The following is an 11,431-nucleotide window of genomic DNA, read 5'->3' as shown; positions in this document are numbered from 1 at the left end:
TGCTGGTCAGCAGAAGGAAGCATGAAGTGCTCCAAAATGTCTTGGTAAACGGGTGCAGTGACTTTGGTTTTCAAAAAACACAATGGACCAACACCAACAGATGACATTGCACCCCAAATCATCACAGGCTGTGGAAACTTAACACTGGACTTCAAGCAACTTGGGCTATGAGCTTCTCCACCCTTCCTCCAGACTCTAGGACCTTGGTTTCCAAATGAAATACAAAACTTGCTCTCATCTGAAAAGAGGACTTTGGACCACTGGGCAACAGTCCAGTTCTTCTTCTCCTTAGCCCAGGTAAGACGCCTCTGACGTTGTCTGTGGTTCAGGAGTGGCTTAACAAGAGGAATATGACAACTGTAGCCAAATTCCTTGACATGTCTGTGTCTTGATGCCTTGACCCCAGCCTCAGTCCATTCCTTGTGAAGTCCTTGTGAAGACAATCATAAGGCTGCGGTTCTCTCGGTTGGTTGTGCATCTTTTTCTTCCACACTTTTTCCTTCCACTCAACTTTCTGTTAACATGCTTGGATACAGCACTCTGTGAACAGCCAGCTTCTTTGGCAATGAATGTTTGTGGCTTACCCTCCTTGTGAAGGGTGTCAATGATTGTCTTCTGGACAACTGTCAGATCAGCAGTCTTCCCCATGATTGTGTAGCCTAGTGAACCAAACTGAGAGTCCATTTTGAAGGCTCAGGAAACCTTTGCAGGTGTTTTGAGTTGATTAGCTGATTGGCATGTCACCATATTCTAATTTTTTGAGATAGTGAATTGGTGGGTTTTTGTTAAATGTGAGCCAAAATCATCACAATTAAAAGAACCAAAGACTTAAACTACTTCAGTCTGTGTGCATTGAATTTATTTAATACACGAGTTTCACAATTTGAGTTGAATTACTGAAATAAATGAACTTTTCCACGACATTCTAATTTATTGAGATGCACCTGTACATGCATCTAAATATAACAGCTTGTAAAATTGGAAATACACTAGACGCCTTTTTTTGCCGACGGGCATCCAAGATCCGTTCCCCCCACTGACCGTTAGACGTATCTGGTTCTTCTTGCGTCATGCGTTTTTACATCACTCCTGTCAACCTGTCTTATGACCGAGGCTTTTACGTCTCTTTACGCATTCCCATTGTAAAGTGATTCCCTCCACAATTTCGTGAGCTGCACGACTGTGTTACGTCTTGCATGTTCCGTTTGTGATTTGTTGGTCCAGACCCGGAGAATTGCGCTGGGTGGCGGTGGGCGGGACCCGCGCGTTCAAGTGGATATATTATGCGGGGCACCTTGGAAACAGCTGGGTACGGCTCCATGTCACGGTGGGCTTTAGTGCTCCGGGAAGGGGTGTAGTATTTAAAAGGAGGCAAGAGAGGAGATACGAGGGAATCCGCCGCTCAAGGGGACAAACAAAAAGATCTAATAAATCATGCCGGCTCAAAATAAAGATGACGGAGGATGGAAGGCGTTTTTGTGGAATTCGGAGAAGAAGGAATTTCTTGGGCGCACTGGTAGTAGTTGGTGTAAGTATAACCTATAGATTTTATATCGACAGTATCGGTCGATTTCAGAACATTGGACAGCGCTTTGAAGGCTGTCATTGCAGGTAAATTGCTGCTGGTACCGTTTCTATAGCAGGAACCAATAGACCGCCAGTCTGGTCACGATGCAACCTGTGTGATTTGACTTTGCAGCAAATGTCTCGCGGACTTTGGTCAACATCGGTGAATAAACGATATATGGACTCAATGCGATATTTGCGATGTTCAAGGATGTTTTTGATAGTCTATTGCAATTTGTGAACAAGCAGATTGTTGCTTTAATGCACCTGTTTCACCAGGCTTTTAGTTTTAACGATGCGTTTCACGTATTTCGCGTTTTCTCCCCAATATAAAAATATTTCACGAATGTATTGTGTACGCTGTGCACAGTTTCGATGCGGGATGGCAAAACAAAAAGTTAAAGGACAGCATCACGTTATTGATCAGTTCGATTTTGGTTGTTTAATTCTAGGATGAATTTGAATTAAAAAAGGTATCTGTAATTAATAATAATAGCCAAATAATCAAAATAACACAAAGGTGAAGATGAAAGGCATAGCTATGCAGTTATGTTTACAAAAAGGGAATTGCCATTAAATCAATAAGCACTTAATTGAATTGGCACAATTGTCATTATAAATGTGACACACACAGAAATGGTTAAAATGCATGATTGTTCAAGGTGACAGGGTGAAAGGCCTAGTATATTGGTTCTGAGTGATATCACTGTTCATCAAAGGTGTCACTGAATATTGACCTGATGTATTTGAGGCAGCAACAGTTACTAATTGATAACCATGTCTGTGCTGCTCAGGCAGCTCCCTCTTTGAGTCATACATGTTCTTCTTGCCTTCAAGGGATTCAGGCATCATTAGTTAACATCAGTGTAATTCTTCAAATATATGTAATAGTTTATTTGTACATTCCTATCTAGTTTAACTCAAGTGCACTGAAAATAAATGTTTTATTCAAGTCAAAAAATACTGTTTAACATCACTGAATCAACTTGAATGCATTAGTTTCTCCCAAAAAAAAAAAAAAAAAAAAAAAAAAAAAAAAATTGGTTATATCAGGTAGAAATAGCTCCTTGAGGTAACAATTACAGGTTACAGGTTTTACAGTGTGTCTTCTAAATTTATAACCTGCCTTAACTCCCAAAAACTCCAACTGAAGGCATTAGTGTGTGTAACTTGTTACACCAATACAAAATCCATGCAAGAGCTCTTTATTAAGCATTAGAAGTTCCTTGAGGATGGCTGCCTGTCATTACTATTTGAAGCATTGAAATGTCCTGCGTAGGCAAAGCAAAACAACATTACCTTATGGAAAGACATATATAAACCTAATTCTTTAGAGATAAATTATGTCAATTCCATCATTTAGTAAGGAAAATGATCAGGTTGACATGCAGAGCTTTGGATCCAGTAACCTTCTGACATTGCTTTATGCACCACTGGACACCACTGTACTCTTTGTACCCTTGTGTATGTGTAATTCAAATTAATCCCAATCTAATAACTGTGTCATCTTTAATTGACTGCCAACAAAATATTTTGGGATAAAAGTGGTAAGACTGGTTTGACCAGTCTCGACTTAACATATGACCTTACTGGTTTTACTGCACTGTGATACCCCTACACATTGTTGATGTTTAAGACATTTTGATTACTCATTAAATCTCGTGATGCAGGCACCTCTGTCCCTTTTTGGGGACAGACTAAGGACATTTGTATTGCTGGTATGCTGTCAGCACATTTGCCTGTTTGTTGTAACATCAAGAAGCTTCCTAGGATCAAATCCTTCCATGTAGTGATTTCCAATAATGGCTTGTATATGGATATTAAGTTCTGGTTAATTGTTTTATTATGATTATCAGTCTTCTTTTTCTACAGAGAAGACACACGTCACTTTCTTTCATAGAATTTTAATTTGAATCATTTAAGAACTATTTGCAATGCCTCCTTTTTATTAGCATACTGAAATATTTCCCATTTCTCTCTTTTTCCACAGCAAAAATCATTCTGTTCTATCTCATCTTTTATGGCTTTCTGGCTGGGATCTTTATCGGCACCATCCAGGTTCTCCTCCTCACCCTGAACGATTACAAACCCACCTGGCAGGACAGAGTCGCTCCTCCAGGTAACAGCTCTACTGTGGTGGCTGTTTTGGACTTTATACCCCTCATAAAAGTTATTGTGAGTGTAAAATTAAGTTGAGCTGGACTTTATACAAAGCAGTGTTTCCCAGCCTAGGATTCGCAAACACCTAGAGGTTCGTGATGGAACTGCAGTGGGTTGGTGTGATATAAATTCCAATGCCAAATTAAAATAAAATGGATACAAATAAAATATAAATAAATTATAACACTATTCTGGTTCTTTATACAAAAAGGGTCATTCATTTATTCATTATTTTTATTAAAGCTGCTCTACGTAACTTTGTGCTCTCTAGCGACATCTGTGGTTGAAACTTAAAATTGCAAGCAATTTGCGGAAGAACACTTTTATGTCAGTCATGTTTTGGCACTGCTCTTCTGGCGGATGAATCTCATGATTTGAGTTTACCTAGACATTGCCTGTGTGTGATCATGACTGGGAGATATTCAGAGCCAGAGTCATAATGTGCTATTTTCATTTTGATTTGATGTTATATGATTAAAAATTTAAAACTGAAATATTATTTGCTTTGATGAAGATAAAAAACAGTCTTATTTACATATTTTGAATGAATGAATTTTACACTCATAGCGCTTTTTTGACACTACACTCAAAGCGTTTCTACATAGAGAACAAGGGACTCAATCACCACCAGTTACCAGTATATTTTAATATAATTATTCAAGTGTTTATTTATGTTTGATTTTGTTCTACACTTATCAAGTTAAGAGGTGAAACTGGTGATATGGCTAATACGAGTTCAGTGGAAGACTTTATTATTTTTAATTATATTGTACAGCCTCAGTTGATAATGCAAGTGAACCGTAATACTACAATAGTATGTCTATGCACTGCACACAATAACAGCATAAACTAAAAACATAAAACAAGGATTCAATAATGATGGGGATAAAATATACTTTATTAAACATAAAAATATTATATTTAAATATGCAATATAACAATTACAAAAAGTAAATTTCAGAAGTCAAAAATATTAGTAAACATGTCACAGTAACTTCCCCCTACAACATAGATACATCTCAACCTGTTAACACTTGTATGAATAATGTTCGATTCATACAATCGTGACAAGCATTATTAGCTTCAACAACCCTACCAGACAACATATCCAAGCATTATAGCAGGTAAACAACTTCGCCAAACAGATAACAGAAAACATCCAACCAGACTGCAGCGATGCTGTCCTGAACTGTGTGAGTGTGACTGACTGAACGTAGTTTCTCCAGGCAGAACATGAGACAGCCGGTACTTCTTTCCTCTGTTTACAGACATGATGTAATGACGCAAGGTTGAACGGCATAAACCTGCAATTTCACTCTTAATCCGACCTGACAGCTCAGAAAACAAATTATTTACCGTAGTGAATCAGGGTATGGTAAGGACATTGTTTTGAACACTGATTGTTTATCTACTCAATCAATAATGCCAATATGTTAATTTTGAACCAAAAAATCTTACGTAGTGCAGCTTTAAAGACCCCATGATATAGTTTGACACACACACTTCAGAACAAATTCTTTCCTTTATTGACACATTTCCTATTGAAACAGGAAGTTGGGGTAGGACGTATCAAAAAGCATTTCCTTTTTTTTAAACAGCCAATAGCCTTTAGTGTATGTCACAGTCCAGAAAAATAAACATGATTTGATTGGTTCCAGGCAGCATTAGACAGCGAGACAGACATTCACATTCTAGAGAGCAATTTATTGGCCAAACATGTCTACGCATGAATGATTTTGATCCAGGAAGAGAAAGCCAGTAAATTTGTAATGCATATCAGCTAAAACTTGTTTGTTAACTTTTAGAGGTATACAACAATACTTTCGGCCTTAAAGCTAAAAAGAAAAGTCCAAAACATGGACTAAAAGCCACAAAACTTTAATTTTAATTAAAAGGTTAGAACTAGGGTTGTCGATTTAATGCTTTAATTCAGTGCATTATTTTATATAAAATATTACGCAATAAATCATGTCCCCGGACTGTAATGCGGAATATTCCTACCATCGGAGCAATTCAAGCTTGAAGTATCACCTGTAATCAGCAGGGGGCAGTAAGTAAAATTCAAAATGCGCAGCTGTACAGAGAACAAACCACACTCAGGCTTGTTTGACACTAGTGACAGCACAAGATGAGAACGCATTCCTGTTTTCAAAAAAACTGGACGTAGCACAATTCTGAATGCAGGGATTTCGAGACGTGTTTTTCTAAGTTTCAAACTATGTTTAATTTCAACCAGCAACCGAAAAGCGCTGTGTTTATTATGCGACACAACCAAAGTGAGACACTCCAAAAGCATCTTTACATTGACACGTTCTTAGAAATGCCCTTACAAATGCCTCATTGCAAAATAGATTGCTGTGGACTGTAGGCCAATGACAGGCTTAAGGGCAAAGTATACTTCGGTTGGCCACATTGCTGATCGCTCATTGCATAGTATGCTAGACACAGATTTTGTAATGTGTGGTCTGTGTGGAATGTCTGCGTATGGCCCAGATTTTCTCGACACGCGGACATGCCTTGTCTGTGCGCATCGTCAGCATGCGCCGTAGTGTGCATGCGTCGAACGCGTTCGTATTCACTCGCGATCAAAAGAGTATACTTTGAAAGGCAATGCGGTCAACCGGGCGCAATCCGATCAGGAATGCAGAAAAACTAATTATACCCGGGCCTTTATGTTCAACAATATAGAAAAAAAAAACAATATACTGCTTTCTAAAGCCACTTTTTGTATTGTCTTATCAATGCTTTACTCGCATTTTAACTACATTTTTACTTTATCTAAATTTACGTTTTTATAATATATTATATTTATAATTATTGAAATATAACTATTTAAAATTATTTAATCATGATATATTAAATTATTGTTATTTGAGGGGCTTTCTCAGAAAATATTTATATGTGATTAATTGCTATTAATTTGATAAATTTGTAGCATATCATGTTATTAATCTAATTAAAAATTTTAATCGATTGACAGCCCTAGTTAGAACATTTGGCTACTTAAAATCTTAGGCGGTACATAGGGTCATAATGGTTTATTAGACAAAAAAGGTTGGGAACCCTTTAAATAAATATATCATAATGTAGCTTTGATACTGGTTCTGTGACCCAGCAGGGGTCATAGATGGGCTAGGAGGTTATTATTTATATTGCTGTCTAAGCCTCTGTTCCTCTTATAGTTTACTGTGAGGTTAGAAAGATTGGGGTGGGGGGGAAAGAAGAATCATTTGGGCAGGTTTTGCATGAACTACGTTGAGACTGATGGACCGATATGTTGTTATTAACTTGTGCATAGGACTTACCCACTACCCGCGTTCAGACAAGGCAGAGCTGATCTTCAAATATGATGATATGGAGACGTACCTGAAATACACCAAAGCCATGAGAGATTTCCTATCAGCCTATGACATAGATAACCAGCAGGATCAAATGCAGTTTGAAGACTGTGGAGGTACCAAATAAAACATTTGTCTCCTGTTACTTGTGCGAGTTATAAATATGGATGTTCATCATGATTGTTGTTTTCTTTAACCTCAAAATGTTGGAGCAAATACTAGATCACAGTTTTTTTACACACATACGTCATGAGATTCTAAGCGTTTCTCCACATTATTCATGAGATGGAACGCTTTCATTCAATCACTGAACTGCCTGAGCTGGCATTACAGCAGAGAATTCAAACTCATGGACATAACAGCTGTTCTGGGCAGGCGCAAGACTTCAACAGTACTCAGGCAACAGAAAAGTGAGGTGTGCTTTAACGCAAAACTCTATGGATTGAAATCAATGGTTATAATGGACCACAGTCCATAACTGTACCGAAGTAAGCATGTTTGTAGGTTGCAGTTTTGCTATACGCACTCCAAACATGAAGCAGCTGGAGTAAATCAACATTATGCCTTAAATGGTCTTTGTAGAGTTTAACATGTATTAAGCCTGTGGTGTTCACACTTCATTCTCAAAATTTTTAACAAAACATCTAAATCTTTTTGCAGATTTGCAAACTGTTCTATAGTATTAACTCTTCACACTTTTGTCCCATGATTGATATACAGCAAAGTGCCCCAAAACTCTTTTGTTTTCATCTCCACTTGTGTTTAGCCATCTCTGTTGTGAGTATGTTTTGGAAGTAAGTTGTAGCTCTTCACCCCCTCCTGTCCATATCCCTTCCCACCCCCTTCCCCTACCACATTTTTATATCTTTTCACCCCAACTCTGAGTCTTTTTTCAGTCTGAAGTGTGAACGATTGGTGCTGAACTAGGGGGTTTCATTACGCTAGTCACTGAATACATTTGCTGAATACATTTCAATATTTCTAAAGCCAGAGCAGTTAGCTGCAGTCGACGTACCCAACTAGAATGCAGAGTGTAGATGTTGTGTCTTACAATCCTGTGTATGTTTATTTTTCTATAAATAAATAAATTAAATATCTATGTATATTTTCACAGATGAACCCCAGGAATACAAGAACAGAGGGGATCTAGACAGTGATATTGGAGGTAGGAAGGCTTGTCAGTTCTCGAGGTCTTTGCTTGGGCCCTGCTCTGGCCTTGGGGACAATCATGATTTTGGATTCTCTCAGGGGAAGCCCTGCTTGATCGTCAAACTCAACAGGATTGTGAATTTCAGACCCAAGGTTTGTTTATTATTAGATATTCCAAGTTTTATTAACAAAATGTTTTTAGGATCTTGCCTGGTTTGTTTTGGGAACAATTTTTATCTTAGATTTCAATTTCTCTCTGACTAGAATTTCCACCATTTTTGATTTTAACTAAACAGTTTTATTTGTTTATTTTTTTGCTCTTATAAATATTTGTCCAATCACAAAACTGGGTTAGATAATCTTTAGACCAAGCAACACAAAATTAATTTTTGGATTTTCATTCCCATTTTCTAATAAATCTGTAAAAAATTTGACACAAAAGCTGGCAAACAGGAAATGAGCATACATCTTGACACTGCTTGGCATACAGAAACAAAACTATATTTGTTGACAGTTTGGTGACAAAAATCAGAAAAATAGGCTAAAATCATATGCAATGTGATGCATTTTCTGTCATTTAAAAAGTCGGTTAAAAAGTATATTTTCCCTTTTAGCCACCAAAGTCGAATGAAAGCATTCCAGAAGAGGCATGGCACAAAGTCCAGTCCAATTTGATCCCACTGCACTGCACAAACAGGGTAAGCATTTCTTTCAGCTACTGCATCGATCATTATTGGATGTTCTGCACATATGTACAGTGTTAAACTGAGTAAAATGTTTTGCTAATTGATACCATCTTCTCTCATCTTCTTTGAAACATCATTAGAAAGAAGAGGATGCAGGTAAGCTCGGGGAGGTGAAGTACTACGGTATCGGAGAAGGCTTCCCCCTTCAGTATTACCCTTACTATGGGAAACTCCTGCACCCCCAGTACCTGCAGCCTCTGGTGGCCATCCAGTTCGTCAACATCACCGTGAACACGGAAATCCGTGTCGAGTGCAAAGTGTTCGGGGAAAACATTTATTACAATGACAAGGATCGCTACCAAGGACGATTTGATATTAAAATCGGTGTCTACAAATCATGACCTCTGAATTAGAGTACCTCAACTCTCTCCCTATTTAAAGGCAAACTAAGGCCCCTCTTCTGACCTGAGATACAAAGGCACCAGAGATAAGTTTCTCACTGGTCTTCCATAGGGTTTAACTGAGGGGATGTTTTTTGAACGCACAAGTGTCTCACGTCAGAAAGTGGCCTCATTATAGATTAGGAGAGATTAATAAATAATTAAAAAAGAATATTTAAAAATGCTTGTCTAATACATACCATCTTAAACATTTGGGACCTATCATTGTCTGTATTCTTTCCTTCAAGCTTTTCTGCTTCTGGTCTTGGGTTAGAACATAAATGCCTGGAGGATTAGCCATAGCATAGAATATTTATTCTGCTATTGAATGAGAACGGTCGGTCCATGATCAGTGGGGCATGTTGTTTTACTGTAAATTACATTTCCTCTACCAATGTAGCCAACACTGTTTCGTTCCTCTTGTATTGTATTGCTGCCTTGTGTGATTTCCCTATATTTAGAAAGTGCACAGTAGTTGCATATGTAGGTTGTTTCAAGCCATGCCATGTGTGTGATTCAGCTTCATTTGTCAAATGTGCCTACATATATGTTTAGTTACTTAATGGAAATACACTGGCCTCTTAACATTGCCTTTCGGGGGTATTGATTTTCAATTTGCATCTTTTAGGTGTAATCGGTGGGTAATTTACTTTATTTTCTAAAATCACTACAATGTAGGGAAGATTATACTTCTATTTGTTGATTGGTTTTCATTGAATGTAGATGTTGCCTTTGGTTTTATGGTCTCAATTGCATGTGGAGGAAACTGATACTGTAGCTTTTGTTTTTGTTTTTATGACACATTTTCTCCCTTGCCTTGTCGTTCTTCTTTTCATCAAAGACATCACATGGTGTGGTTGAATGTTCTAAACTGGTATATTTATAATTAAATATTTTGTTCGTTTTCAGCAGAAAAGTGTCATGAATGTTAATAATGCCAAAGCCATTAAGATTATTCTAGATTTTTTCAGAACTAATGCAATACCCTGTCCATTGGGATGTTTTGTAGGCGTGCACAGTGTAAGCCATTAGAAATGTCAACTTTCACGAGTCCCACAGGTTCTCATGTTGAAAATAAACTGGAAAAAAACTAACCAAAATAAAACTGAGACTCTTAAGTTGTGGTAGTGTTTTTATTCTATAAACATTTAGAAATATTGTTTAATCTTTACAAATATAAGCCATTTTAAGCTTTTCTGTGTACTTTTTTGAACTTTAGATATAGGTTTCACATTCAAGTGAAATACTCGCAAAACAAATTTGTGGTACTTTTCAAGGCAAACATATTACTATTGCTCAAACTTAAGGTCTTAAGGCGATGCGATAATGAGAAACAAATTGCGGACAAATGGCCCTTTCCATTTAAAAGCAAAGGGAATGATCGCTGTTAGCACATTCATGCTTTTACAATAGGTGGCAATAATCAACAAGCAACTTTACCCCGGTACAGTAGGTGGAGCAAAGCATCTTTCAGCTGATCTGCCCTTCACCATCACAGATGAGAAGAAGAACTACCATGGATTCATGGAATCACAAGCAAGTTCTGTAGCAAGCCGCTCGGCAAAACAAAATGCATCTCTCTACAAACTGCAGCAGCAATGATGAGTGTGTTGTTGATTTGCTCGATGAGGAAGAAGACATTCTGTATACTTTCACAAACTATTGCAATTCACCTGCTGGACATGTTGACTGTCTGATGGGTGATTAGAGAGAATTGAGTGTAAAAAAAATATATTAACGGTTAAAAAAATAAATCATTTGGAACAACACTGACTGTATCTTATTGCTATGTACATCTACTTGTATTATACATTTGCTCAAAACCCTGCATGTTACGAATTAAACGTGATGACGTCTAAATGCTCCAAGAGTCTACACCAATGAGCCAAAACATTTTGACCACTCACAGGTGAAGCGAATAACGTTGGTCATCTCCTAACAAGGCCACATGTCAAGGTGTTGAATGCAGGAGAATTGGGCAGGAGTAAAGGCCTGAGTGATTTTGATAAGGGCCAAATTGTTCTAGCCAGATGACCGACTCAGAGCATCTCTGAAACGGCAAGGCTTGTGGGGTGCTCCCGGTCAGCAGTGG

At 37.7% G+C, this 11,431-nt stretch overlaps 1 protein-coding gene across 1 annotated transcript; it reads left to right on the top strand.

Annotated features, from left to right (window-relative positions):
- Positions 1 to 1,294: 1,294 nt before the first annotated feature.
- Positions 1,295 to 10,457, top strand: atp1b1b (ATPase Na+/K+ transporting subunit beta 1b). Its single transcript, XM_051701995.1, has 6 exons — positions 1,295 to 1,528; positions 3,557 to 3,685; positions 7,025 to 7,180; positions 8,179 to 8,366; positions 8,828 to 8,911; positions 9,040 to 10,457. Exons 1-6 carry the CDS (start codon positions 1,435 to 1,437, stop codon positions 9,298 to 9,300), a joined length of 912 nt encoding a protein of 303 aa, XP_051557955.1. The 5' UTR covers positions 1,295 to 1,434; the 3' UTR covers positions 9,301 to 10,457.
- The last annotated feature ends 974 nt before the right edge of the window (positions 10,458 to 11,431 follow it).

The sequence above is a fragment of the Myxocyprinus asiaticus genome, chromosome 7 (genome assembly GCF_019703515.2).
Source record: "Myxocyprinus asiaticus isolate MX2 ecotype Aquarium Trade chromosome 7, UBuf_Myxa_2, whole genome shotgun sequence".
NCBI lineage: Eukaryota > Metazoa > Chordata > Actinopteri > Cypriniformes > Catostomidae > Myxocyprinus > Myxocyprinus asiaticus.
The sequence above is the reverse complement of the archived record's forward strand: the minus strand, read 5'-3'. Positions and strand labels throughout refer to the sequence as shown.

Coding starts and splice junctions, on each gene's coding strand:
- atp1b1b (XM_051701995.1), top strand. CDS start 1,435: ATGCCGGCTCAAAATAAAGATGACGGAGGATGGAAGGCGTTTTTGTGG. Junction 8,367..8,827: donor TTGTGAATTTCAGACCCAAG/GTTTGTTTATTA, acceptor TTTCCCTTTTAG/CCACCAAAGTCGAATGAAAG. Junction 8,912..9,039: donor CACTGCACTGCACAAACAGG/GTAAGCATTTCT, acceptor AAACATCATTAG/AAAGAAGAGGATGCAGGTAA.